The sequence below is a fragment of the Bubalus kerabau genome, chromosome 21 (genome assembly GCF_029407905.1).
Source record: "Bubalus kerabau isolate K-KA32 ecotype Philippines breed swamp buffalo chromosome 21, PCC_UOA_SB_1v2, whole genome shotgun sequence".
NCBI classification, from domain to species: Eukaryota; Metazoa; Chordata; class Mammalia; order Artiodactyla; family Bovidae; genus Bubalus; species Bubalus kerabau.
This window is the reverse complement of record NC_073644.1, coordinates 45379217-45407070: the sequence shown is the minus strand read 5'-3', so window position 1 is coordinate 45407070 and position 27854 is coordinate 45379217. Positions and strand designations below refer to the sequence as shown.

Genomic DNA, 27854 nt, shown 5'->3' with positions numbered 1-27854 from the left:
AAAAATGCTCATTCATTCTGTTTCTGGCTTTCCTTTAGAGGGGCTGAGCTTTTCCAAGCCACCATTGTGAAGGCTGTGAAGGCCAGAATCGAGGAGGAGAAAAAGTCCATGGACCAGCTGAAGAGGCAGTAAGGATGCTTCCCTTTCATTTGGGGTTCACCTGATCCTGTCCCACCAGCTCCTGGCTCCCAGAGAGCCCCAAGCCCTGAGGAAGCCATTTGTGGTGACCTTCACACATGCCCAGGTGTTTGCTCCGTGTCGACTGACGTGGAAATTGTCCGAAGGAGGATGCAGAGGAGTGGGAGCAAGGGGAAGAGCTGCCATGGGCAAGATCAGTGTCAGTCCTAGTTTAGATGCTTCTTCTGGAGCCCCCAGCAGGTTTCTGAACTCTCTGAATTCCAGTGTCCTGTTTTAGATTAGGACTCAGTTCTGCCTGATCCTGGTAAATATTAAACAAGCTAGTGAATGAGACAGGGTTGTTCCCAGCGACTCTAACTTGGAGAGAAGTCCATCATGTCTGTGGGTGAAGAGAATGAACATGGGGTTCTTACTTCAGAAGGATCTTTAGAGATAATATAGTCCAGTCTGGGGAGAAGCTGCTGACGCACATAGTAGATGACTTAAAACCCACACTAGCCGGAGCTGGCACTAAAAATACACCCACATTTCCATGTCCAGCTCACGGCCTCCTGTCCCACCACGCCATCCTGGAGAACTCAAGTAATGGACTAACTCCACCCAGGAGATCTGAGAAGTCTTTTTTGTTTTAAATTAGCCCACTGAAAATAATTATTTTCTTGGAGTAAAATCTCTAGCAGTAAGTGGAACTTCTGTGGAAGGCTAGTGCCTCACATGTTTGGGGCCAGGTTTAAGAGCTGATGGCCATAGAATTCAAAACCTAGCCACTTTCTCCAGGAAAATGGAGAGACTCTGTCAGCCCACCAGGAAAGTTCCCTGAGTTTCTAAGACTAGTTCATTCCATCCTGACCTCATCTCCCAGCTTCTTTCCCTGTGCAAAAAAAAATATTTGTCAGTATGAATCACACTACCCCATGGCATGGTTATTTTCATAATCAAAGATATGAGTTATATAAAATATACATAATGAAAGTACAATATGGTATAGCTACTGCTATTGTTGTTTATAGCTATTTAAATCAGCTCTAGAGAAATAGCAAACTTGAACCCACATGTAGTATGTGTTCCTAATTTCCCATAAGTGAGACCTCTTAGTATAATTTACATCACTGGATTTTTCCATTTCCTTAAATTAGAAGTCAGAATAAAAAAAAGAATGAAGGCAATGATCATTGCTAAAGACAAACAAATAAATAAAATATTATTTAAGATGCCCAAAGCAGAAATGTCACTTAAATTAGTTTTAAAACTTGGGCCATACATTTAAAATTTTAAGAAACCAAGAAATGAAATGTTTTAGGACTTCCTTGGTGGTCCAGCAGACTTCCACTGCAGGGGCAGGGCAGAGTTTTAATTCCTGATCTGGGAATTAAGATCCCACATGCTGCACAGCGTGGCCAAAAAAAATTTTTTTAATTAAAAAAATAAAAGAAATGATATCATTCAAGAGGACATATGGGGGAGATGAAGCTCAACACTGCAATTTCTGAATAGACTTCCTGAATAAACAGACAAAGAGCTACAACACAACATTTTCCCAGTAAGAGATTAGATGTGACACACAGGAGAGTCGTGGGGTCTGATAGAATGTTTGAGTGGCAACTTGCTATTTACAAAACAGTTCTTACATTTATACGTCTTTTCACTTGATCTTCACAACTATATGAGGTAGGCAGCATTTTTCTTTTAAAGAAGAAGGCAAAACCTGGGAGAATAAAAGAAACAAGGAGATACTTGTTGCTAACAAGCAACCATCCACAAGTCCCAACTGTTGCCACTCCATCCACAATTTTGGCTGTGTGCATAAAAGTGTAAAGGTAACTGGGTGTAGCCTGTGTGCATAAGTGTGTAGGTAACTGTGGGTGTGTTCTTGGCATTGCTGCTGCTATTTTGTTGTTCAGGATGGACCGCATCAAGGCCAGGCAACAGAAATACAAAAAGGGTAAGGAGAGGATGCTGAGCTTGACCCAGGAGTCGGGGGAAGGCCAAGATCTCCAAAAACTTTCTGAAGAGGATGATGACAGTATGTTGAAATATTTCCTTCTTCACTCAAGTACCTTGATGTTGAGTAAAATCATGATATAGGGTAGGGCTGTGAAATAACCTTACTATTCATTCTAGTTTTATGTTCTAATTGTGGGTGGAACGTGTTTGTTTCAGAAAGTACATATTTAATAAATCAATGACTTTATGAATAGCGCCATATTTAGCAAGATGACCTTAATATAAACCAGCTTGCATTTCACAGACATGTGCTTCTGAAAAAAATAGGATGAGTTGGCTTCATTTGTTCCTTTAGGGAAGATATGTGGTTACTGTTGTCTTTTATTTCTATAAATTTTATACAAAAATTAAATACATAAGCCCCTGAATAACAGTAGTTAAAATATTCAATTATGAACTGTTCCAATGAAACTTGAGATGAAATATATATTTATTATATCTAATTATAGATTTGTTATATCCAGTTAAGTTTAAAAGTTCTTAAAGATGCTTGCATGCTTTTCTATTTGAAAGGAATGGAGAAATAATACATGGTATTCTTCCAGTGCATAGTATCTATTTATCAACAGTAAATTGATATTTTCCAACCATGCATTAAAATGATCAAAAGAGATATTTCTGGTTATTGGAATGTACGTATTTTAGCAAATTGTCTGCCACTAAATTTTTCTATAATATCTGGGTGGTGTTTCTTTTTGTTAATTCTATGGAAAATTCAATGTGGGATGCATTTTTGACAGACAATCATTTTCTTATACTTTTTATATGCCCTCAGTCACTAAAAAGAAAGTGAAAATGTGGCATTCTGTTAATAGAATACTGAATATTTACCTTGTGGAATTGACTGCTGAACCACGTAAATGTTCAGTCAGTAGAATTTCTTTTCCTGACCTTGGGTGGTGTACTTTTGCAATATGTCTAGATTTTGACAATTGAGTTGTTAAAGCGTGGTTTTCAAAGTTTGTTTTCTCACTTCCTGAGAATTAATATTTGGACATATTTTATTTTAGGAGAAGCAGACAAACAGAAAACCAAGGGCAAAAAAAAGCAGTGGTGGCGGCCTTGGGTTGATCATGCTTCCAGTAGGTTTTTCTCGATCCTCTTACGATTTCATCGATTCTAACCCTTATATCCTTGACCAGAATTCAGGCGTCCCCGTGACCTGTGTGTTCCATGCATGGTTTGATGCTTATGACTTGATAGGAGGGGCAAAGGGGAGAAACACTGTGATCTCTGTGGGTCTCTGAGCATGACAGATGGAATCTTCCAGAGCAGTCAGCCAACTCCCATGTGGCTCACATGTCCCTGAGCACCACCCATGGGCTCAGAGAGGGAAGAGGGGTTGATGGCTTTGTTATCGGATTCTGAGGTCCAGAGCTCTGCTGAGGTGTGTTTGTTCCATGGCTGAAAACCCTTATTGAAAATGCATTTCAGCTCCTCCTGGAACTCTGAATTTAAAGAAAATCATTGTATTTGGAATGTCCGTGACCCTCTTTGAAAAGCACTGGGTGTGAATGTGAATGACCTCCCCCGCCCCGCCCCCTCCCCCCCCCCACACCTGCCTCCACCGCTCTGCCATTCCAAGAGCATTGATTCCGTTTTTGTAAGGGTAGTTGGCAATTTATTAAGCACAAAGATGGGGATACCTTAAGACAGTTACTTTCTCACCCTGTCTCCTCAGTTTCAAAAAAGCTCTAAAACTACCCTCCAAATCCAATGCCTGATGTGTGGGTGGTCTCAGAGTCACCAGAGCTCAGACAGGACCCTTCAGAGCAAAGTCAGATGATGGTTTTGGAAAAGCAGAGCTCGATGCCACACAGAGTTGGTGTGTTTCATCCTATCACAGAAAAAAAAGAAAAGAATGAGTAATTGCAAAATGCAGCGGCTATGCCTGCTCCGCTTAGCAAAGGATGTAGCACTTACTCTTGGCAATGGCATATTCTAATGGAATGATCCATTTCAGTCTGGCCCACTTTGAATTTGTTAGAGTACTGAATAATTATTCATTATCTTGCAGATTACTCATAATGTCTGCAGACTTTTATGTCTTGTATTATGTCTTGATTACTGCAGTTTATGTAATCAGACAAGTAATATCACAAGGTCCTTAAGGTCAACACCCTAAGGATGGTGTTCAGAATCAATAGGAAATCAGTCAGAATCCTTTCTCTCACCTAATTCTTACCATCATTTAGATCTGGTTTTGGCCTTTCACCCAAGAAATAATTTCCTAAAATCAGCAAGCCAATTTCAGGAAGTGATATTCAAATTTTGCTCCATATACCTGGATGTAATAAAATGTAATCCCAAATACTGAATTTAGCATTATGGCATGAAAAAAATTCATGAGTTTCATGAGTTTCATTTCATCTGCTGCTCAAGTCAAAAGACAAAAATTCAAGCTGGAATTCTGTGTGACCCACTGTCTGCTGGCGTGTCAGTCATGCCAATAGTCTCCTGTGCGGACACTATGTGCCAATTTCTATCAAGTCACAAGTAAACTGTGCCAATCTTTCTGTTTTTAAAGGGCCCTTTGCTAGTTTAGAGAGACCTATCCATTTCAAAATGGTGTCATACTGATGTTTTGTCCTTTAACTGGGGGTATATGCCCGCTGTGGTCATCATAAGACTTTCCTTTGCTCGTGTAAACATTGCATTTTGGAAGGAATTGGATATGGTCTTCAATCACCACCTTATGAGTTGGTTATCCTTGAAAGAACTTCCTCTGAATGTTGTTGACTTTAGAGTTTCTGATTCATTTCACCCTCATTATATCAAGTTCTTGAAGGCTGGGATTACACTACCTGTGCCTCGTTATAAGACTTCCAGTGCAATGATGCCGGGGTGTGTGTCATTCATAGTTTGGAATCAGATACTTCTTTTTACAAGCTGGGGAGGAAAGGAAAGGAATTGATGTGTGGCTTATTTTGTAGACAATGATGAGTTCCAAAACCTATCTTTAGAGTTGGAAGCACTTTATTGAAAGCCCATTTTCCGATCTCTTGAGTCACTGGGCTTTTAAATATTTCTTAGAGGTGCCAAGTGTAAGAATAAGTGTCTTTGGAATACCGTTTGCAAACTCATTGATGATACAATAATGTTGCTGTGTTATTCACATTACTGGTGAGCATCTGCACTCTTAACATGTTCTGTAGGTGACATCCTCCCAGTTCCATGTCTATATGCACACAGACCATCGCATCATTGCTGTTCAATGATACCTTCCATGCTGGTGAGACGCACTTGTTTCCACATCAGTTCTGTACAGCAGAATCCGTGACAAGCCTCACTTTGTTGTCAAATATCTGAAATACAGGACCAAGTCCCTGGTGTTACAGGTGGTGGGATTTTAAAAGCCAGCTGTCAGCATCCGTGTCCATGGTACATACACGGACCCAGGCTGGAGGCAGGACCCCTATCAGAACTCACAAACATAAATATAAGAGCTTCTCTACTTATTATCAGCAGATAGAACTTCAGGAAATATTATCTATTTCTATGTTTCATTTCAATGACAATTTATAAAGGAATAGGAGATTTTTAAAACATTTTATTCCATTTTTAATGTGTTAATGGCACATGTCCCATACAAATTGGCAGCATCTTTCAAACAATAAAAATCAATGTACAACTGCTCATGATGAAAACTGACTTCAATGGCCCCATGAACAAAAGTTCTTAAAGGTATGATTGAATACAGTTGAAGCTATCGTTGATTTTAGAGCCAATAATGAGGGTAAAATGTTCAGTCCTGGAAATCTCAGTGTTTACCAAATGACCATGTGACGTCAAGTCCGTGTGGCTTTCCAGCAAATCTCTGAGCTTATCTGAAGCATTACTTTCATGGTCTCCATCTCAGTCCAACGTAATGCTGTGACTTTGGTTCGTTCTTGCTTATTCTTACCTTATGTTGAATTGCATTTATTTCCTCAGGCCTGGGCCCAGTCCTCTGGGCTTGGTTCCTTCTTCAAAATAAACATAACAAATCACAGTGCTTCTGTTCAAGGATATAAGGCCCAATTCATTCATTCTGCATCTTCATGGATGAAGGTCTCAGATATGTCTGAAAACATGGGCAAAATTACTCACTATCATGTTTGGTGATAGCAACTAATTTTCAACAAGCCAAGGTTTCCTGTGACCTTACAGTGGATAAGTCCAGAAGATACCTAAAGACATCACGTGATGTCATCCAAAAGACACCTCAGCATTTGAAAATTCTAATATAACTTGAAAATATGCGTGTGTTTTCCTGCAGTGACAGTAAAGTTCTTGCAGCATCAGAAATGCACATGCTGGGTCTCTTTTCTCTGATAAAATACTCATCAAACTGATAAAGATTCCATTCTCAAACTTCTTGAGCTCTCTGAACATTTCAGCTCTCTAGACTGCCTCTGTGTTTAAGACACAATATGTCTTTGGAAGGAAAATGCCAGGCAAGGACCATCCATATGGTTTGTGCTTTGTGTCTTGTGGTCAGTACAGTTCTCCTCAAATTTCAGTAAGCAACTGGGGGACTTCTTGTTGACCAGAAGCCTAACAGTGCTAAACCGTATGGATCTTGTCCACCTGGCTCCTTCTGTCCTAGCCTACGAGTAGAAAGAGCCAGAGTGTGGTGGTGGTGTTTTTGTGATTGTGCTTTCTTTTTTTTCTTTTCTTTTTTTTTTTATGTTATTTGCCCATTTCCTCCTCATGATAATGTGTGATATAAAGAAAAACTCTTTTTCAAATGTCTTGCAGCCTGTGTTATGGCCTGTGTCTGCACAGTATAAAGTGAAGCAGAAGGTGGTGACATGTGACTCCTGGTCCCTAATCATCCCTATTGGCTTTGCCATAGCAATTTGTACCCATTCAGGCAATGCTGAAGCTTCCGCTTCACTTTGACCTTGTCTGAGGTCCCAAAGTGCTGAACTGTGACATGATGATAGTTTTCAGTCCTCTGGGCCATCTTGATAACAGAACTGGTTGCTCCAGGCTTGATCTGGTGCATCCGTGTACAATTTCCTGTGAAGAAGGAAGAAAATGCCAGATGAACCCAGCAGCGGCCAGGTCCCCTCCATGGCCTGGACGAGGCCTGGTGCTCCGCAGACCATGTAGCTCAGCCCAGAGTGAGGTCCCTTCATCTCCTGTTTCCTCCTCCCCACCGATGCCTTTGAGGGACAATTCATGTGTCTTTGGGGGGCATTTCATAAGTACACCCCAAACTGTCTCATATTTCTTCCAAGAAATAAGTACATATTTTGTTTTACTTAGTGGTCAGGAGTGGAGATTACTATTTGTTTGAAACGGATAGTGAAGAGGAAGAAGAGGAAGAATTAAAAAAGGAAGACGAAGAGCCCCCCCGGAGGTCAGCTTTCCAGGTAACTATGGGGATAAGGACATCACAGCCTTGGTTGGTTGAAGAGGTTTTCTTTCTGACAGACCTTGACCACAGGCCTCAACTTCCTCTGCCGTGTTCATGCGTGGTGGCCCCCAGAGGTTCTAGTTCACATCTGAAGTCGCGTGGTTCTCACTGTCCTGTCCTGCCGCGTGCTGTCAGCATTGCAATTGTTACTGCCAGAATTCCTGCAAGGACACTGGTCCAGCCAGCTGTTCATTTGCATAAAAAAAAATTTCTGGTGCTCTAAACAAAATTAAGGCTGCCCTGGGTGTACTTCGTTTCAAGCTTTGGATCACTTGAGTGGACTTCCAGTTCCATAGGAGAAATAGCCGACCATGAAAATAAAATCCTCGCTTTGTTTTGAAAACAGTCATTTTGAATTTTGAAAATCAGTTCCCTTGGTACTTCTAAAGATTTTAGACTGTATTAAAATAAAAACCTCCAGCCCAGTTTTGATGTTCTCAGCTTAACTGCCTCTCTTTTTCAGAACCTGCCGTATCGTTCTTGGTGACATGAGTCACCAGCCTAGTAGTGTGTGTCCAGCAATTGTATCATCAGCGTTTGTTAAAGATGTGGGCTTGTCAGTAGAGTTACATATGGGATGAAAACTCGGTAGATTTCCATTACAAGGGAGAAGACACAGGGCTGTTCTTTCCCCATTGTTAGACGACAAGGCACACAGATGGACATCCGGCCAGTTTCATGATGTGTCCATGAGGCCAGTGTCCGCTTGCTGGCCGGGTCTTCCCAAGCTGGCAGCTTACCTCCACCCTGTCTCCCTAGTGAAAGTGAAGAACTGAGTTGTTTGTGGGGACACTTGGCTCTGATGATGCTCTGTCACTTGCCCCACTGCTGCCCACGTGTGTTTCTTGATGACAGTGTGTGCATGTGTGCAGCTGGCTTGCTCAATACTAATGACTTGTTTATTTTTATTCCAACGAGTTTCCTTCTAATTCTCACTCATCAGGCAGCAGAGGAGAGAGCGGGTCGTCTTCACCATTTTTACAGATTACATGAATGATAAATCATTTTCTTTATTCCTAACCTACAAGCAGGGCACGTTTTATTACACATTCAGCGATGAGCACGTTTTAACCCAGTCGGTTTAATTGTAGAGCCAAACTCATACTGATGTCTTATATTAAGTGATTGGTTTTTGGGTTTTTTTTCTACTAATTACTCTTGCTTTGTCCTTCTTTGTAGAGAGCTATTGGGAAGTTTGCATCAGCCATTTTAGCCTTGCCAAAGTCTATCATTAAACTTCCCAAAACTATTCTTCAGTATTTAATCAGAGCTGCAAAGGTATTTGACATTTTACTGATGTGTGGTGTGTGGCCCTCTGCTCCGTAGACCTTTAGATGGGCAGACCCCTGCTGCCCCACATCTGCGTTTTCCCTGTTCTATACATCTTACAATGAAGGAATGAGAAGAATTTGAAATATTGGGCAAATTTTTCCAAAAATTGTTCTGAGAAGCCAAATTCCTTATTATGGTGATTCTTGTTTTTCAGTCAGCATCAAAGCTGATTAAAAAATAGAAAGAGAAAATGCAGATACAAATCTTCTTGTAGTTCTGCCTAAGTCACATCTCATGTTGAAAGGGTCACGTCTGGTTGCATGCATCAGATATGATGTGTCAAAACATGACCATTTTCTCAGAAAGCTGGTAAAATTACAAACAGGAAAAAACGACTCGTTTTGCTCCGTCTCCTTTCGGGCTCCCAGTTAAGCCTGCATCTTCCTAAATTGGACTCTTCTGGCATCTTCTCCCCAAGTTCAGTGTCTCTCTTCACTGGCCTGAGCTGCTGTGGATGGTCCACCCAGCCTCCACAGTCCACATCGTCAGAGACACTGCTGAATGAACTGCTCCAGTTATTTGTTAATTCACCCAACACACAACAGAAAGTATCTAGCTACCTCTGCTGTGGTCATTTCATAATTGGAAATCATAAATAGTGACTCACTACTCTTGTGCTTTATAGAAAGCCGCTTCTCCTGCCTTAAACTGGAGCATACATTTACACTAGCAAAATGCTCCACAAGGGTGTGGCTAGCAAGGGAGACCAAGGCTTCTCACCTTTTACCTGGGGGTCTTATTTAAACGCAGGTTATTTAAATTATATCAGGTCCAGAGGGACCTGAAATTCTAGATTTTTCTCAAGGTCTCAGTTGAACCTAAAAGCTGCTCTGCCTTGCATAGCACAGTCTAGACCCCTGGGTTTCTTCCCCTTTTGAAACACCAGGATTCTGAGTTCTAGTTTAATATTCTCTGTTGCTACTTCCTTGGATTTCTTTTCTTTTCCCCTTTTATGACTGCCTATGTATCTTTCCATTCACATTTAAGAATTTATATGAAAGATTACAATGTGATTATCCCCCATCTTAGTTTAAAAAATTATCTTCTTACCAACAACATGAAGTTCTGGATCACAACTGGATTAAAAAACATTTTAGAAAACTTAACCAGCTTCGGTTACAGATCTCCACTTCAATAAAGTCCTCTCCTGTTTCAAAAAGTAAATGCTTTTTGCCTAAGAAGTTTTCAGTAAAAGGAATCCCATTTCCCTAACATTTAAGATGAAATCACTGAGGGTGAGCTCTGAAATGAAGTTGGGTACAGGCTAGTGGCAGCAGCAGACGGAGAAGTCGATGTCATTTATACACATTTTCGTGTGTTTTTCTACCCAAGATTAGTTCTTCATGTGTCTGTTCTCCAGAGATACCCATGACACTGGGTGGTAGTTACCACTGAGACTTCAGAATTGAGACATTTCAGAAAGAAGCTTAATTCGGTGTCTTAACTCAATAAGAATTGGGATGCTTCCTCTTCCTCCTTCATCATCCAACTTTTCCCAGAAATAGTTGGTCTGATCCTCGGTCCAGTGTTCCTGGAGCTGTAAAATATTTGTACTTCCAAACATGGACATGAAGGTCATTTTCCTATAAATGAGGACTTGTCCTAAGATCCTCCCCTCCCCTCCTTTCTTCAAACACTCGTCTCAGCGAGGAAACACCAGCAGGATCAATCACTGAAGAACCACGTGTAGAACCAGGAACACCATTTTAATGAGGCATCATCTGTGTGGCCAGAGCCCTTTCTACAAGATACCTTCAATTCTGTCCTAAACCCTGCCCTGCTCTCTCGTCTCCCAGGAGTTTCATTTTTCTTCAGAGCAAAAGAGTGTGCACCTAGTGCACTCACAAATCCTGAATCACTTTCTTATTTTCCACTTTGGCATTTTTGCATTGTCCAAAAGCAATATTGTAATAACACTATTTTAAGGAAATGTCACAGTATGTATTTTTTAAGCCTGAAAATTTCTTTCATTTAGCAGTTCAGATTCTTTTAAAGAATCAATATTTTGCTGAAGCAAGTTTGTCTATTAATGACCTAAACCTCAGAGATATTCTTAATAGAATCTCCAGTTAACATGCTCAATAAACATCAACCATAAATTCCTTTTTCTGGTGCTTATTCTTCAAATTGCAATTCACTTTTCCTTTTCAAAATATGTTTCTGGCATAAACTAGGATAACTTTTTTGACTCCTGGGCTTATTATTCAGAAACTATACAGATCTTGTACGTGTGTGAATTGCCCATAAGATTCAGATTTCTACCTGTGAGGAAATGCTGTGACCTAGTAACCCACGACCTTTACATTTCCATGAATGGAAAAGTTGAACTCCTCTTTACTTCTACGATGCCAGTGGTTTGTTTACACTGTGTTTTTCAAGGATTTCAGAAATCTGAAAGTAATATAGAATAAAATGAAAGTGTTGGGGTATACAAGTGCCCCTCCTCCTTTATCTTCATGATAGAATCCCAGCTTCCCTGAGACCAGCTGTGTTCGTGGGTGCACGTTGAGCATGCTGCCCGGCTTCATGGTTGTGGATGGCTGACTTTGCGTTTCAGGGTTTTCTTTGTGTTCCTTCTGCATGACTTGGGACACTGTTGGTGGGCGGGACATTCAAAATTGCTCTGTTGTGGTTATTGGTTGTCATGTATTAATGCAACTATTTTCAGCTCTTGAACGAAAATGACAGAAGGCGACCTAAAGCTCCCCTGTTCTCCTTCCACCCATTCTGGAATAACCTCTTAACCTTCACAGCACATTATCTTTCCTCTCCAAATACTGATCAATCTACAAAGCTCTTCCTCAAGTTGTTGGTAATAGTTGTTACTCACAAGAGAGAGTATCAAACATGCAAAAGTAATTTCCCAAAGTAAATGAACAAAAGATGTTTCGGTCTTGACTCAAACTTTCTATGTGTCGGGAGAAAATGAATGACACTTAGCCAGCCTTCTAGCTTATGCCTAGTATGTGTCACACAAGGGAATCAGGAGCTAAGTGTCAGAGATATAGTAGGATGGGAGGATGGGGAAGAAGTGGGCATTCGTGGTTCTAGAGAATCTCATGATTGTCTGATACTGAACAAAATACATGCCTATAACATCTATTTTCACATTTTATTTCATGGCCAGTGAGCACTGGTCAACTCAGTATATTGAGAGGTGTAAGAAAGGGAGGTTTAATTCATGTTGAGAGAAAATATATATATATTTCTGAAAGTCAGGAAGCTTGGTGTTGGTCCCCTTTTCTTTAATTCAATTTATTAAAAGTTCAGAAAATAATGAAACTTTCTCCCTTCAGTTTGTTTATCAAGCCTGGATTACTGACCCTAAAACAGCACTCCGACAGAGGCGCAAAGAGAAAAAAAGATCTGCAAGAGAAGAACAGAAAAGAAGGAGAAAAGAATCTGGGGAGGGTGAGTGATGGAGAAGGCTTGCAGCTGACAGGCATCGGACCAGGGACAAGCTTGGGAGGAATGAAATTTTTAATGTCTAAAGAACACAAAGGCTTTTACTTGCCCTTAATTTCTCAGGTCTTGGAATAAATTAAAACATGAATTTATGTTGAGGTACATCTAATAAAATGCAAAGAGAGATAGAAGCAAAATAACCCCAAAGAAAGTAGAAGCAAAATAATAATTTTTAGGTGGCTATTAAGTCGTCGAAAAGACATAGAAGACGACCTGATCATTAAGTGAAAAGCTGTTCTTGGAAAATAAGAAAGATGAACCTTTAGAAATTTGATCAAGAAAAAAAAGGGAAAGAACACTTAAAGAGCAGTCAAGGGCCAAAAATGGAACATATCTACCAGTGCTGTATTCAACACTATCAATTCACTCAAAAACATATGATAGAAACATGTTTCTAAGGGGAGGAAATGACAACAAACACACCAAAACAAAGTTAAAAAGCAAGTGGGGAGCTCAGGGAAAATGTTTTCATTATGTATCAGACTAAAGATCAGTGTTCTGGCTATATTAAGAACTTCTGAGAGTCAGCAAAAGAAAAATTCAGCCCAGTGAATGAATGGGTATGAAAAGTAATTCAAGATCAGAAAATAGAAACAGCCAAAAGGATCTCAGTTTCACTAAGTAGCTCAATATGAGAAATGCAAACTAAATATTTTGACATTCTGTTTTTTTAATCGATTGGATTAGCAAGAATGTAAACATAGCTCTGGAGCTAGAGGAGGCGTCCGTGCTCTGTTTGGAGCTAGAGGAGGCGTCTGTGTCTGTGGTATTGTAAACAGCACCTTCACTTTGGAGAGCAGATGTCGATCTGAAAATTTAAGTGTGTGTCTCCTACCGGGGATCCCTCCCACCTCCAGGTGTGTGGCTTCACATGAGTCAATATTTGCACATAAGCACAAGCACACATGGGCTTCCCTGGCAGCTCAGCTGGTAAAGAATCCATTTGCAATGCGGGAGACCTGGGTGTGATCCCTGGGTTGGGAAGATCCCCTCGAGAAGGGAATGGCTACCTTCTCCAGTACTCTTGCCTGGAGAATTCCATGGACAGAGGACCCTAGTGGGCTACAGTCCATGGGGTCGCAAAGAGCTGGACAGGACTGAGCGACTTTCACTTTTTTCACATTCACAAGCACATGTGTCTAACAATATTCATCAAACATTATTATCACTAACGAAAATTTGGAATATCCTAAATGTCCACACAAAGAAGAACCAAGTAAATTATGTGACCAGTATATTACGGCATACTATGTAGTAGGTTGAAAAGCAAAATGAATTACTTTGAACTGCCATGGAGAGCAATTCCTGACATACTGTTAAGTGAAAAGCATGCTGGCATGCACATTATGAAACCACTTACGAAACGAAGGAAACCAAAGTGCCTCCATTTTGCGTTTTTAATGGATGCATGTAATCGTGTGTAAATGCACAAGGAAAAGACTGGGAAGAAAACTTAGCCAGTTAATTGCTGTGGTGACTTCTGGCAGAAGAGGTGGGGAGGCTGAGAGTAAGGGGTAGGATTAAAGAAACCTTCAGGCTTGTTATATTTTAATTCTTTACAAAGGAAATGTGTGTATTGATTCTTTGTGAAATTAAAAATGTATTCAAACAAGAAAAGAAAAGGAAAACATAACTTCTAATGGAGCTCTAATGGCAAAGCTGTTCTCTTTTTTGACCATTCTGCTCCCTGCTACCTCCGGTAGCTTTCATTTTATTTTACTTGATTGGTTTAAAAAGGCAAAATTAAGACACTGAGGATATAGCAAGTCAAGCAGTAAGGAAGCGGATGCAGTATAGCCTGGAAAGCTACCCTAAGGCACCAAATCTTTGTAGGGGTTGTGTTCTCTTCAACCCCATTTCCTGGGTATACATACCTGTGGGCAGGTACTATTTCCTTTGATTCAAAAATGAGTCCATGCTGCACAGATTCTCCTGTATGTTCATTAGCAATATATCATGAACACTTCTCCAATTAAGTATTTATAAAACTATATCATCCTTTTTTAATAGCTGCAAAATATTCTGTAATATGGATATGCATAATTTATCCAACTCCTCCATCACTAATGGATATAAGATTTGCTTCCAAATTTTTGCCACAATAAATAACACTATCAAGGATTTCCTCACACAAAAATTCATATGTAGTCATGTGGGTGTGTGTTTAAATGCATGGCAAAAGCAGGAAGAACACACACTTTCCCCAAAATAGATGATCAGAAGTGGAATTTCTGGGTTAAAGTGGGTGCTTTTATTTTTTTACTTTAATAAATATTTTCCCAGGAGATTTTAGAAATTTAAACTCCTCTGTATGAAGTATAGGAATGTCTATTTCCCTGGAGCCTTGTCCTATGGGGTATTACTACTCTTTTTATCGTGTGTCTTTCTCAAGGAGGACCAACGGCTTTTATTTTCATTTGAATTTTCCTAACTAATAAGGTTGAATATTTTTTATTTCATATTTTCTTGGTTTTGGCGGGGGGTGGGGGTGGGGGGTGGATTCCTTGTGGCTCAGATGGTAAAGAATCTGCCTGCAATGCAGGAGACCTGAGTTCGATCCCTGGGTCGGGAAGATCCCCTGGAGAAGGAAATGGCAACCCACTCCAGTATTCTTGCCTGGAGAATTCCATGGACTAATGGAACTAATAAGGTTGAACATTTTATTTCATATTTTCTTGGTAAATATTAAAATGAAAAAACTTTGAATACAAAAGTAAATAAATTTTACTTTCAAATCCAAGATGTAAACATTTTTATCACATTTCATAATATTCTATTGGATTGTCTTTATTAATCTAGAAGATATTTATGTTAGGAATATTATCCTTTTTTATGTGTTACAAGTATCTTTTTTTCCAACCCAGTGCTTATCTTTTAGTTCATGGTGTACGTTTTCTAAGCAATGTTTAATTTTTTTCTGATGTCAAGTAGGTCTCTCAAGTAGGTTTCTTTTTGGAATTTCTGTATTTTCATCTTGCTTAAGAAAGTCTTCCCCCCAGGTATTATGCATATGTTTTCTTGTATTTCCTCTTAATTTTATTTACCTTTTGAATTTTTATTATTCTTTGAAGTAGAGATCTATTATGCTAAGCCTGTTTGGTAAATGAATCTTTCTTTTTCTATTAATTTAAATGCTCCTTTTGACAGTGTTAATCTCCCATTTAGTCTTAGGTATGTTCCTGGGTTCTGTATTTTGATCCTCAAGGTGTTCAAAATTACAACATCATAGTTTTTAACAGCAGTCAGCACACTTTTTATATAAAGGGCTGGATAGTAAATATGATAAGCTTTGCACTGTAGATTCCTGCTGCAACTCACCCTGCCCTCTTGAGCAGATTTGGATGGTATGTCCCCAAGTGGGCATGACTATGTTCCACCAAAATTTGAATTTTATATAATTTTCATATGCATAAAATATTCTTCTTCTTCAGACTTCTTTTCAACTATTGAAAATACAAAAACCACTCTCAACTCACAGGCCATTAAACAACAGGAAGCAGGAAAGATTTGACCAAACAATTTGGTTTACCATCCACAACTCCACGATACTCATTCTGAAGTCAAGTGAGGAGAATCTGAAAGCTCAGCATTCTGACAACTCTTCTCTGGGAGCTCTTCAAATAGGCGGAACGTCCCAGATTTCATTATAAAATTCCTCTCAGTCCAGAAGTGTAGCATCGGTGTTAATTTACCCTGAAAGGATGTAACTCATGTTTCTTGGACACTCTTGGCAGGTCCTGTGGAGTGGGAAGACCGGGAGGATGAGCCAGTCAAAAAGAAGTCTGATGGACCAGGTAACAAAGTGAAGACACCCATCAGCAGGGAAGGTGGGGGCGGGGGGTGGGAGTGGGACTATGTTTCTTGCCCAGATGGTGCGTGAGGAAGGCTGCCTGGAAACAGTGAATTAAATCCTGTTTCTGGACTCTGACTCAATAATCAGCATCCCTTGAAATTGCATCTCTAGTGAAATTGCATCTCTAGTGAAATTGCAAAGGGACTCTGAAAATCAGACCTACCTTTGCATTGTGGGATGAGATGTCGGATTAGAGTCCATGTGTAAAGTCCTTTACCCAAATGCCTATGAAAGGGAGTTGGGAACAAATTATAAATGTCCCAGGGAAACCATCACCATGGAGGCCCCCCAAAATATTGGCATTTAGAAGTCATGGAAAAGGAGTGAAGTGAGAGGTAGTTTCGGTCCCTGGGTGGGGAAGATCCCCTGGAGGAGGACATGGCAACCCACTCCAGTATTCTTGCCTGGACAATCCCATGGACAGAGGTGCCTGCAGGCTACAGTCCACAGGGTTGCACAGAGTCGTACACGACTGAAGCGACTGAGCACACATGAGTGGTAAGTACACTGGGAAATGAGCAGCCTCCAGGGCTTGGGCTGACTCCTTCTTTTAGGGAAGAAACCTGAATCCCAGCGCATCTGCTCAGGACTCCACACTGTCAGGGACAGAGCTCACATCTTCTGAGCCCCAGCCCAGGCCCAGTGGCATGGGGGTTTCACAGAGCCTGAGACTGGGGGGAAGATTTCTCCATCAGGAAAAAAAAAAAAAAAAAGAGGAGAAACAAAAGCCTCTGAACGCAGTGAACCCACATGCCTCTCTGGCTCCACAGACACGTGGCTTCCTCTGCCTCAGGGCTGGCAGTCCTGGGTGCACCACTTACCCACAGGCAAGGTGTTCAGGCTCTTTTGTGCTGGACACAAATACATCCATGGATGCCATCTGTTGACACAAAACGAGACTTCCCAAAGGCTCTCCAAGCCCTCGGAGGCACGGTCCTTGAAGCGGGCCTCCATGTCCAGACGATCGTCTTGCTGTCTGTGGGGCAACACCCTGTTATTCCTGCAAACCTTTTCCTGGTAACAGTGCCCCTGCTTCGAGTACCTTGCCTCCTTCGCCATAAGCTTTACACACATTAGCTTGTTCAACTCCCTCAAAGCCCTCTTCCCCACTTAACAGAGAAAAAAACCAAGGCAGAGAAAAACTAGCCAAGTTTCCCAAATCTACACGACCACTCGGGGGTAGAGATGAGCGTCGGAGGTAAGCTGGTCACACGCAGCTCCCCAGGCAGGTCCCAGACACAGCCAAGAGGAGGGAGGTGGCCCAGGGTCAGTGGGCATCTTAGGGCTCCTATGGTTTGGAGAGGACTGACCACACAGAATTTTATAGTAAGCATAGCTTGGTGTCATTAAATACATGTGAGGAAGATGATACAGGGGTTTGGCTAGAGTCTTAGTGTGTAGACTGAATTCTGTACGAAATACCTTTGAAAGGTGTTCAATTACAGCTCAGCTGTAGTGGGAAACATCAGAGTCTTACTGAACCAACAGAACAAAAAAAGCATTAAAGGAACCAATTACTTGTATAGATTCAGACTGTTTCTGGCCAGTAGCAAATACCCTTGAATGCAGGCTGTACTTCTAATTAGACCTGGTGTCTCTATATGGACCTGTTTTGACTGAAGCTTTGACCTGCTGGAGTCCAGCTCCAGCAGCCAGGGATTCAACTTGAAGGGGTGGGCGGTGACTGCGAGAAACTGAGGCAGCTTCTCATTTTTCTTGGACTGCCTGTTTATTTCAAGCTTATGATTCTCTTTTATACTTTTACAAAAGCATTAGGTCAGAGGTTTGATATTTTCAGTTCCCACTGACCCAGATTTATTGTCTCCATAAATCATTGTTGCCCCTCAAAAGGAGTTCCTTCCTCAGCGATTCTGTTATCTACTTCTTCTCATGTGTCCTTGTGAATACACTGTAACTCATGCTAATGTCTGGGCCGCATACCACATTCCTCAGTTTATTTCTTATCTTTTTAAGTCCTGTTTGCCCCTAGTATCCTAAGCTCACTATTTCTTAGAAAGGGCTTCTACCTAATAATATCTCTAAAGTCCCTAATTTCTATAAGCTATAGTAGGATATGCTAACATTACAGCAATCCTTATATCTTTAGCCTCTAACTATTTTAATTATTCCTAAGCCCTAAATTCAGCAAACTCCTTTGCCATAAACACTTTTCTCACAAATGGGCTTCAGATAGCAGTCCCTCCCTTGGCCTCAAGCTGCAGCCTGTGTGCTCACCCTGGAACACTTTTTTGTAAAAGTCCTTAAACAAATGTCAGTGATTAACTTTATGAATTATTCTTTGAGCACAGCTGCAGACGGCTTTATGCCTTCTTATGCTCCTCTCAAAAACAATAAGCACCTTAATATTCTCTTCAGTCAACTCAGCCGAGAAAAGGAAAACACAAGTCAGAATCACAAAGCCTAACTCCTTCATTCCGGGTCGTGCCTACGGAACAAAGGGTGGGGGTTTAGGGCCATGCCTACATTTTGTCAGTAATGCCTAATGCGGCTCCCGACATTGACCAAAGGTTAACAATTCTATCCGAGTTTGGTTTGGGTGCTGCCAGTGCAGGTGTGGAAAACCCTGCCCACCACTTCCATGCCTGTGCACACCAGCACCCCCCACCCCCACCATGGCCCTGTCTCTCCATGTCAGGGTCAAGGACAAAACCAGGCAGGGCTGCCTTCGGTAAATCACCACTGTCCACACACAGCACCACGACTGAGGGTGCAATGTCCCTTTAAATCAGGTTCTCTTCTTCCTCCTAGACAACATCATCAAGAGGATCTTTAATATTTTGAAGTTCACCTGGGTCCTGTTTCTGGCAACCGTGGACAGTTTCACAACGTGGCTCAACTCCATCTCCAGGGAGCACATCGATATCTCCACTGTCCTGAGGATCGAGCGCTGCATGCTGACCAGAGAGATCAAGAAGGTAGCCCTGCTCAAGACCCTGCTTCGCTTCTGCCCGAGTCACAAAAGTTCTAAAAGCCAGGGTCCAGACCTCCACAGAGGCTCAGACAAAATCCTTCCTCTCCAGTCTTTGCATAACCCCTCCGCTTTTTTGGTATATTTCAGTATTTTCCATGCTCAGAATGATAATATACACACTACACACACACACACACACACACACACACACACACTCACAGTCCTAGTATCTTGGCCAGCATGTTCACTCTGTCACCTCTCGTCACCACGGTTCCCAGCTGCACTGGTTCTGTTGTATCTCATAAAGGATCATGTGCTTTAGTCTGGGAAGTTTGGCCTGAAACTTCTCATAGGGAAAATTATGAATATACACATGTGGAGGCTCAGAAGGTAAAGAACCTGCCTGCAACTCAGGAAACCCAGGTTCAATCCCTGGGTCCGGAAGATCCCCTGGAGAAGGGAATGGCAACCCACTCCAGTATTCTTGCCTGGGAAATCCCATGGACCAAAGAGCCTGACGGGCTACAGTCTATGGGCTGGTAAAGAGTCAGACATGACTGAGTGACTAAAACAAAATATAGCCATAGATGGTTTATAGGTTACATTTGAAAAAAAAGTTCACGGCTGGAAAGGTTACTCTCACTTAGCAAAATTATCAACATATGAAAAGGGATTCCTTTTTAATTTTTTAATTTTATTTTTTGAGATGTGGGTGGCATATACCATTTTATTCATTTCAAGCTTACAGTATAATAACTTGGTATTTATGTATATTGTAAAATGATAACCACAGTAGATAGATCTAGTTAACTTCCATCACTGCACCTGTTATAAATTTTATTGTGAAGAAGACTTTGAAGATCTATTCTCTTAATAACTTTTAAATACACAATACAGTATCGTTAACTCTAGTCACCATTGCATCCCCATGATTTATTTATTTCATAACTGCAAGTTTGTACATTTGACCATCTTCAGCCTTAAACTAGGAGGGGTTTCCCGTTCAGCATGACCCAGTAGCATCCGGCACCATTAATTCAGTGAGTTGACGTCAATCCTCAACTTGACTAACTTGGCTTTTCATCCTGCTCAAGGTGTGTGATGGCGGACGTTCTCAGATGTCCATACTGAGAAGCACTGACGTCTGCACAGGGCTGTGACAGTGTCTCCCTCTCCGCAGGGCAACGTCCCAACCCGGGAGAGCATCCACATGTACTACCAGAACCACATCATGAACCTGTCCAGGGAGTCAGGACTGGACACCATCGACGAGCACGCTGGCACTGCTGCAGGTGCCCAGACCGCCCACAGGATGGACAGCTTGGATTCCCACGACAGCATCTCCAGGTAGGTCACGTGCTCCACAGTGGTGCTGCTTTCTGCAGGGATGACAGAGGTGAGAGGTGATGGGAGAGGTGCAGGCTAATCAGAACCTTGGGGGTGCCCAGCTGCTCTGGGCTGTCTCCGTGGGCATGGCCCAGCAGAGCATTGCTGCCCCTGGTCCGAGCAGAGAGAGGCAGATATCAGTCATAAATTATTAGAAAGACCCATGTGACCCATGGGCCCAGGACTGGGATTTCCAAGCTGGAGTTAAGTCAGATGAGCCTCCTGACACAAAATGAGTAACTGTATCGAGAACTGCATCTTCAATGCCTTTAAAACGCTGTTCCACAAAGTATCTTCTGTTCTAGAGTCTTCTGCCACCTGTTGCTCTCCATCTTCTCCTTACAGAAATTTTACTTTATGATTTGGAATCGTAAAACTTTGAGAAGTGGTTCTGTGGGCCTCACCTTCCAAGTTGTGTGGTCACACCCCTGCTTCACACGGGCCCCTGCACTGACCCTTCCCCGGGGCTGCACTGTGTGTGGGTTTCCTCACTGCTTCCTTAACAGACCCCTTGAGATGTACTGTTATCATCCCCATTTGACAGGGACGTGAACTTCTTATGACAGTGCGTGAGGCTGCAGACTAGTTCCCAAAGGGGGAAATCACACATAATTACACATTTTTCCCCATAGAACTTCAGGCGTTTCACAGGCTTCCTGAATTTTATGCATGAGCCTGACTTAAGAATAGTGGCTCCTGAACCAAACTCTCAACCCAGTGAAATCAAACAGAAAATTAGAACGTGAACTGAAAATCAGGTGTTCATAAAATAAACATACATGATTCCTGGATTAGTAACTTTCAGCTGTGTAACAACTGATAATATGATCAGTTAAGAAAGTGAGTAAATGTTATAAACCACAACTTTAGGAGGGAGAAGAGGAAAAAGAAAACAAAGACTGGCTAAAACAAAATCAAGTAACTGCCTTTAAATCTGATCCAAGATGACAAATGTGCACCCATAGTCAAAACCTGTGAGATGGGAGATAATAGAATTCAATGATTGCCTTTTAACAAAGACTGTCAAAATACTCCAACATTTTTAAATGGTCAATCCATCAACAAATTTACTAATAGAAAACCAACACCTTTAAAATTATTTTTAATGTCCTTTTACTCATTATTTGTAATGTGAAGAAAAGGGAGACACAATATTGGTCATTTATGCCCTTAGTAAGGGAGTGAACATATTTTCCTTCTTCTTAAAGGCCAAGGAAAACTTCCATTTTTGTTGTTGTTGTTGTTTAGGAAACTTTCAAATCTCCAAACAATTGTGTGTCTGCAATAGAGTCCATAGGAAGCCACGCTGATTGCTGACGAAGCAGTGGTCTTCTCTGGGAGGGACCCAGGTGTGGGCATTTGCCGTCAGCACACCTATGCCCTGGGGCAGGTAGCATCACCCCCAACAGGGGTGCGGGGACCCATATGCTCTATGTGGCCCAGCCCTTTAAGGACCCAACCTGCAAGGAGTTGTCCCATCCGCCCCATCTCACCCACTTTTCCCTTCAGCAGACAGTAGAGTAGGACCCTAACAAATGTGCTTATGTTCCGTTTGACTTATTGGAACAGTCACGATTTCTTTCAAATCCAGATGTATGAAATCTGATATCCTCTACCTTCCCAGAAAATAAAGTTCCTTAGGAGACATTGGTGACATTCCAAGGAACATTCCTAGATACATGCAGAGTGTTTCTTATTTGAAGTGTGTGCTGTGTGCCCCTGGGATGGCTCCAATGACCTGAGGACATCAGTTAGATTTGTCACCTGTTTTTGTAAAGCTCCTGCTCATCCCTTTCAGTTTTAAAACTGTCCTGGTTTGGACGACAAGCTAATCCACTGCAAATAACCCAGTAGTGTGGGGTCTGAGGGCGGGCTGCGTGGTAGCAGAAATCACCCAAGAATTAACAAGGTAAAGAGGACTTTGTGGTCAGAGCATTGATTCCGCACAGAAAATCGGGCAGGTCAGGGTGCACAGCCTCTTTCTGCTGCAAACTCCTCAAAGGCTGGGGGATCCACCTCTGAAAATATGAAACAGTACAGAAGCTCAGAGATCTAGTTCCCTCATCTCATAAATGATGAGACTGAGACCCAGAAGAGGGGGAAGGGATTTATCTAAACCCCGGCAGGTAATCAATGTCCACTATGTTTCTAGTTCATCTCACCATTATCTCCTCTTTTTATTCAGGATGAGTTGACATCAAAAAGAGTTAGAGATGTTCTTTAAAATCCTTATTAGAGACCATTTGGTTGCTCGCCTTGTCCCCTCCTTCTCCCATTGCTGGGTCCTGTCTTGGCCATGTGGCTGTGACATGCAGTCAGGGTGTTCTCCCGCAGGGCACTTGGGCGTGGGGGCTGCTATGGCTCTGAGAACCTGAAAGCCCTTAAAAGTTCCATGAGCGCCTCAAATTCCCCATCCCCAAAGGGGACCCCAGAGGTCACTCCCTCATCTTGAATGGTTTCCATGTCTGCCCCCACGGTCACTGACTAAGGGCACCTACTGTGTGGCCACCACACACTAGGTCCCCTGGTGCAATCACTAGAGGCGGATGTTCATCCAGTAAATCAGCTGTCCGTAACACGAAAGGTCAGCTGGGTCACTCGCTCTCAGGCTGGAAGCCAGTGCCCCAGGAGCCTCCATGTCAACAGCTTCAGGGGGTGTTCCTCTCTGGGGTTAAACTCCACATGTGAACTGCAATCATGCCTCCATCTGAGCTGTTGGCTGCTACTGGGATTACCCAGTAGCAGCTCAGCCCTGAATCTGCCTCAGTTTCCTCCCTGAGTGTCGAGTGACAGGTGCTGAGGATTCAGCCAGTGGGATCTCACCCTGCTGACATCTGCCAAGACCTAGAATGTGATCACAGAGAAAATCACTGATTAGGCTCAGTAAACAGTTAACAGACCAAATGGCCCTGCCACTGCTGGACTTCCTGTGCTGTTGCCTTCGTACCATTTCTTTTCTTTTCTTTTCGATGTTGGTTTATATCCAGTTGCATATCAAACCAGCATCTCTTCTCCAAGCCATCCAGTTTGGCTCGACTGAATATCACTCAGAAAATGGGGTGGAAAATTCAGTTTGTTGCAGTCAATCCTGAGCTTCCTTCTTGGAAACCATGTTTTTTAAATGGCATTCTTACATAAATTTTACTTGAGCAGGTATTTCTGCTTAAGAACTGAACTCAGGATTGGGGAAGGGGGGCTCTGAATAAAATATATTTCCTGTCTTTGAAAAAAAAAAACCCTCAGCTGTACAATTGTAAAGATGAATTTTGCTCTGTGAGAGACAGGTCAGGACTTGTCATTATTCTAGTTCCCTGTTCCACCCAGAGAGCAACACTTCATCCTTTGTCAGCAGTTCTGTTCCCAACCCAGTGCTATCCTGTCTCATCTTCCCTTCTCTGTCCTGGAGCCCCGCTGCGGTGGCCGCTGTCCGTGGTGCTGGAGTGGCGTGTGGTCTGCTGCATGGCGGTATCTGGGTCTCTGACGTGTGTGACTCCTGTTTCCGGCGCTGTTTTAACACTGTGTCTCTGTAACTGTTTGCGCTGCTAGCTGCTACACGGAAGCAACCATGCTGTTCTCAAGGCAGTCCACCCTTGATGATTTAGATGGACCAGAAACTGTGCCTAAAACGAGTGAGCGCGCTCGGCCCGGGCTCCGTAAAATGCTCAGCATGGATGTGTCCTCCTCGTCCGCCGAGAGCACCAGCTTAGGCTCCAGGTGCTCACCCGTGCATGCTTTGTCTGTGACCGTGTCAGCCCCTTCCGTGTCATTGCACAGATGAGTTATTGTGACCTGTGTGTTTTCGTTCACTTTTGTCTTAAGAAGGTGCATGACTAATGAAAGCATAACCAGCATCCTTCCTGGGACACAACTGGTCGTTCCCAGGATAGCGTTCTATTCAACTAACCGCTCTTTGCTTTTTGTCTGTTAGGAGTTTCTTAAAAATCCTACTATAAACATTCTCCTCCATTTTGTAAGTATTTCACACTTTCTATTTCCAAAGGAGCAAGCATGTTTCCTCCTTGGTTTAGGGTGCCTGTAGGCAGGCCTCAGGGGGAAAAATGGGTCAGGAAGAGTAGGAAACTTTCTCATAATTTTGTCCAAAGATCTACACAGTAGGAGTTAATCCCAAATCCTGTATGTAGTCACATTTGGTCAATACAGAATGAATCTGTCCACATGCTACATGTCCAACTGACATGCAAGTTAGAATATATTCAACCATTGTTTTTAAAATAATATTATTATGCAGTAGAATGTATTACCTTGGGAGACCTTAGCTTGTTTGGTTTGGGAAAGATTACTTTGGGCTTACACTTTCTCATTAAACCTCACGATAAAAACTATAATCATGCATAGAAATGAAATCACTTGCTTAAAATCCAAAAGCTCTTCTTTGAAAAATCAACAGGAGCACAGAAGCACAAGCTGTATTCTGCTTATCCTGACACCAAACAACCACCCAAATAACCCACCCCAAATCTAAGGGCAGTATTGGCAAGTCAGCCGATGTTAGGGCCTTGTCTCCAGCAGCTATGTACGTATGTACATTCAGAGCTTCAGGAGGCTGGCACCCGGTGTTTCAGGGAATGCCATGGCTATTTAAGATGTCCTCTGGTGGGCACATGCTATGCCATTCCAATCTGCTGATTCTTGAATGTACCAGGATTTACCTGAATCCCTTTGGGGTCAGACCTCATCAGGAACCATAAAGAGCATTCCTGTGATAGGTTATGGTCCCTCTGGAAGTTAGAACCTGGTGTGGGGCTGGTTCCAGTGGTCTGAAAACTGTGAACTGGGTGACCAGTCAGTTTCATGGTCATGTCTAATCAAGGTAAGTCTTAGCCAAAAGCATTGTCTTGGCATTCTGAGAGCCTAATGTGCTATAAGCACATGTAGGGCCAAAGTCCTGGGGCCCTGAACAACCCTGAATTAGGATCAAGAGCTCATGCAATTCTGGCTCTTCAGTCTCAAGGCTCAGCCAGATGCATTCATTCATTCATGTGTGTGCACCAGTGTCCATGACAAGAGAAATGGGTACAGTCTGCACCTTTAAGCGTCTCAGCGATATGACCCCAGCTGCTCACACATACCATTTAGGGAGCAGCACCTTCTCAGAGCCTAACAGCTGATCACTGCACACCCCGTATACTCGGCATCTTCAGGTGACTTTTCCCCCCATCTCTTCAGGGCCGGGTGTGTTGAGGTACACAGCACAGCAGGCAAACCTTGATCTCACGGCTATGGCTGCTGTACTTTTGTTTCCAGTGTTTTTTGCATGAACCTGTCAGGAAGAGTTAAGAAGGGGAGGAGAGATGCAAAAGGGAAGACAGGACACAGAAGTAGAGTAAAGACCAGGGCAGAGGGGCTCCTGGAAAATGAAGCTGGAAGAGGAGCTGGCAGCACAAAACCAGTGGGAGGAGAAAGCAGGAGGGCAGTCAGAGGGGAGGGTGGGTGCAGCCCCAGGAGATACCCTGGGACAGAAAGTGGTGGGCGAAGCTTCCACGTGCCAGGTGGAGGGGAGCCGGGAAAAGCACGATGGTGAGCATCCAGTCAGGTGTCAGAGGCACCAGTGAGATGGCACAGGATGGAAGTGCAGGGAGGAGCCAGCATAAACAACGAGGCAGGCTTTATCTTGCCAATGGTCCACCATTCCGGGCCTCCCCTTAAGGGTGTGGGGTCTGTTGAAAGTAGAGCGCATCTCTGTGGACCTGTGGACCCAGCCAGTTGAGACATCTGCTTTCCCTGAGTACCTTTCTTTACAGTCTGTGCTCTGGGAGGTGCACTGTGCTCATTGTGTCTTGACTGGAAATAAACAGTGGGCCTGCTGCCTAGGACCATCGATGGGACTGAAAAGTTACGCACGAGAGGGTTTGGCACCCCGGGACCTGCCACCCAGCACCCTTCCCCCGTCTCTGCACCCAGACATGATTATCCAGAAGGAGCAAAGCAGATGGAACGTGGGGAGTGAGGAGGCATCCCCCCCACGTGCCTGGGTGCGTGGCCATGGGTGCCGCAGGAGGCTGTAGGGGTTGCTGAGGCCAGGCGGCACCCTCCGTGTCTCCTGACAGCGAGCCCACGCAGTGCACGATGCTGTACTCGCGCCAGGGGACCACGGAGACCATCGAGGAAGTGGAGGCTGAGCAGGACGAGGAGGCGCCCGAGGGGGCCCGGGAGGCTGAGTCCCCACAGGATCCCACGGAGGATGGTGACGTGGAGGCCCCGCCATCCTACAGCAAGGCTGTCAGCTTTGAGCGCCTGTCCTTCGACTCCCGGGACGACTCGGCCGGCCAGACCCACATGGAAGTCAGCCCGGATGACAGCCGCTCGGATCGGCTGGAGGCCAGCATCCTGCCACCTCTGACCCACGAGCTGACAGCCAGCGAGCTGCTGCTGAACAAGTAAGAGCTGCGGCCACAGCAGTGGAGCTGGGAGTGACCCTTAGTGTCCACTGGGCTGCTGGGTGCAGAGACCACGTGGAAAATGTCCCCCCAGACATTTAGAGCCACATGTGTGCTCACCTCTGTCTCTGTAACATGACAGGAGGTTGACAGCACAGGACGCCTGGGGACCCAGGCAGCAGAGAGGGGTGGGCAAGGTCTCGCCACGTGGAATCAGTGCCGGGGAGGAACTGAGGCCAGTGTTCTGGCAGGATGTTCCATGACGACGAGCTGGAGGAGTCAGAGAAGTTCTACGTGGGGCAGCCTCGCTTCCTGCTGCTCTTCTACGCGCTGTACAACACGCTGGTGGCCCGCTCCGAGATGGTGTGCTACTTTGTCATCATCCTCAACCACATGGTCTCTGCCTCCATGATCACCCTCGTGCTGCCCATCCTCATCTTCCTCTGGGCCATGCTGTCTGTCCCCCGGCCCAGCAGGCGCTTCTGGATGATGGCCATCGTCTACACGGAGGTAGGCGTCCCTCCAGTGGACCTGCCTGACCCCTGCTTCACGTAAATAGTCAGTTAGAGAATTGTCTTAGGTCAGCACGTGATTATAACCAGCAGTTGTTGGTGCTGAGAACTATAGTTGTCTTTTCACATCTCACACCTCACACAACATAGAAGCTGATACCATTCCGTAAAAAAGGAATAAGGAACAGCCTTTATGAGATTAAATAATTGGCCCAAAGTGGGCTTCCCTGATGGCTCATTTGGTCAACAATCTGCCTGCAATGCACGAGACCCAGGTTTGATCCCTGGCTTGGGAAGATTGCCTGGAGAAGGAAATGGCTACCCACTCCAGTATTCTTGCCTGGAGAATCTCATGGACAGAGGAGACTGGGGGGCCACAGTCCATGGGGTTGCAAAGAGTCAGACACAACTGAGTGACTAACACTTTCAC

The 27854-nt window shown here is 43.4% G+C and overlaps 1 protein-coding gene across 1 annotated transcript in view; it reads left to right on the top strand.

The window, feature by feature from the left end:
- Nucleotides 1-27854, top strand: part of PIEZO2 (piezo type mechanosensitive ion channel component 2) — a 252170-nt gene that overhangs the window by 204392 nt on the left and 19924 nt on the right. The window contains exons 29-38 of the mRNA XM_055559293.1: nt 39-128; nt 2040-2161; nt 3153-3224; nt 7396-7502; nt 12175-12289; nt 16078-16137; nt 18966-19132; nt 20309-20475; nt 26583-26912; nt 27164-27422. Of these exons, the coding sequence (XP_055415268.1) occupies nt 39-128; nt 2040-2161; nt 3153-3224; nt 7396-7502; nt 12175-12289; nt 16078-16137; nt 18966-19132; nt 20309-20475; nt 26583-26912; nt 27164-27422 (1489 nt within the window). The remainder of the gene's footprint in view (nt 1-38; nt 129-2039; nt 2162-3152; nt 3225-7395; nt 7503-12174; nt 12290-16077; nt 16138-18965; nt 19133-20308; nt 20476-26582; nt 26913-27163; nt 27423-27854) is intronic.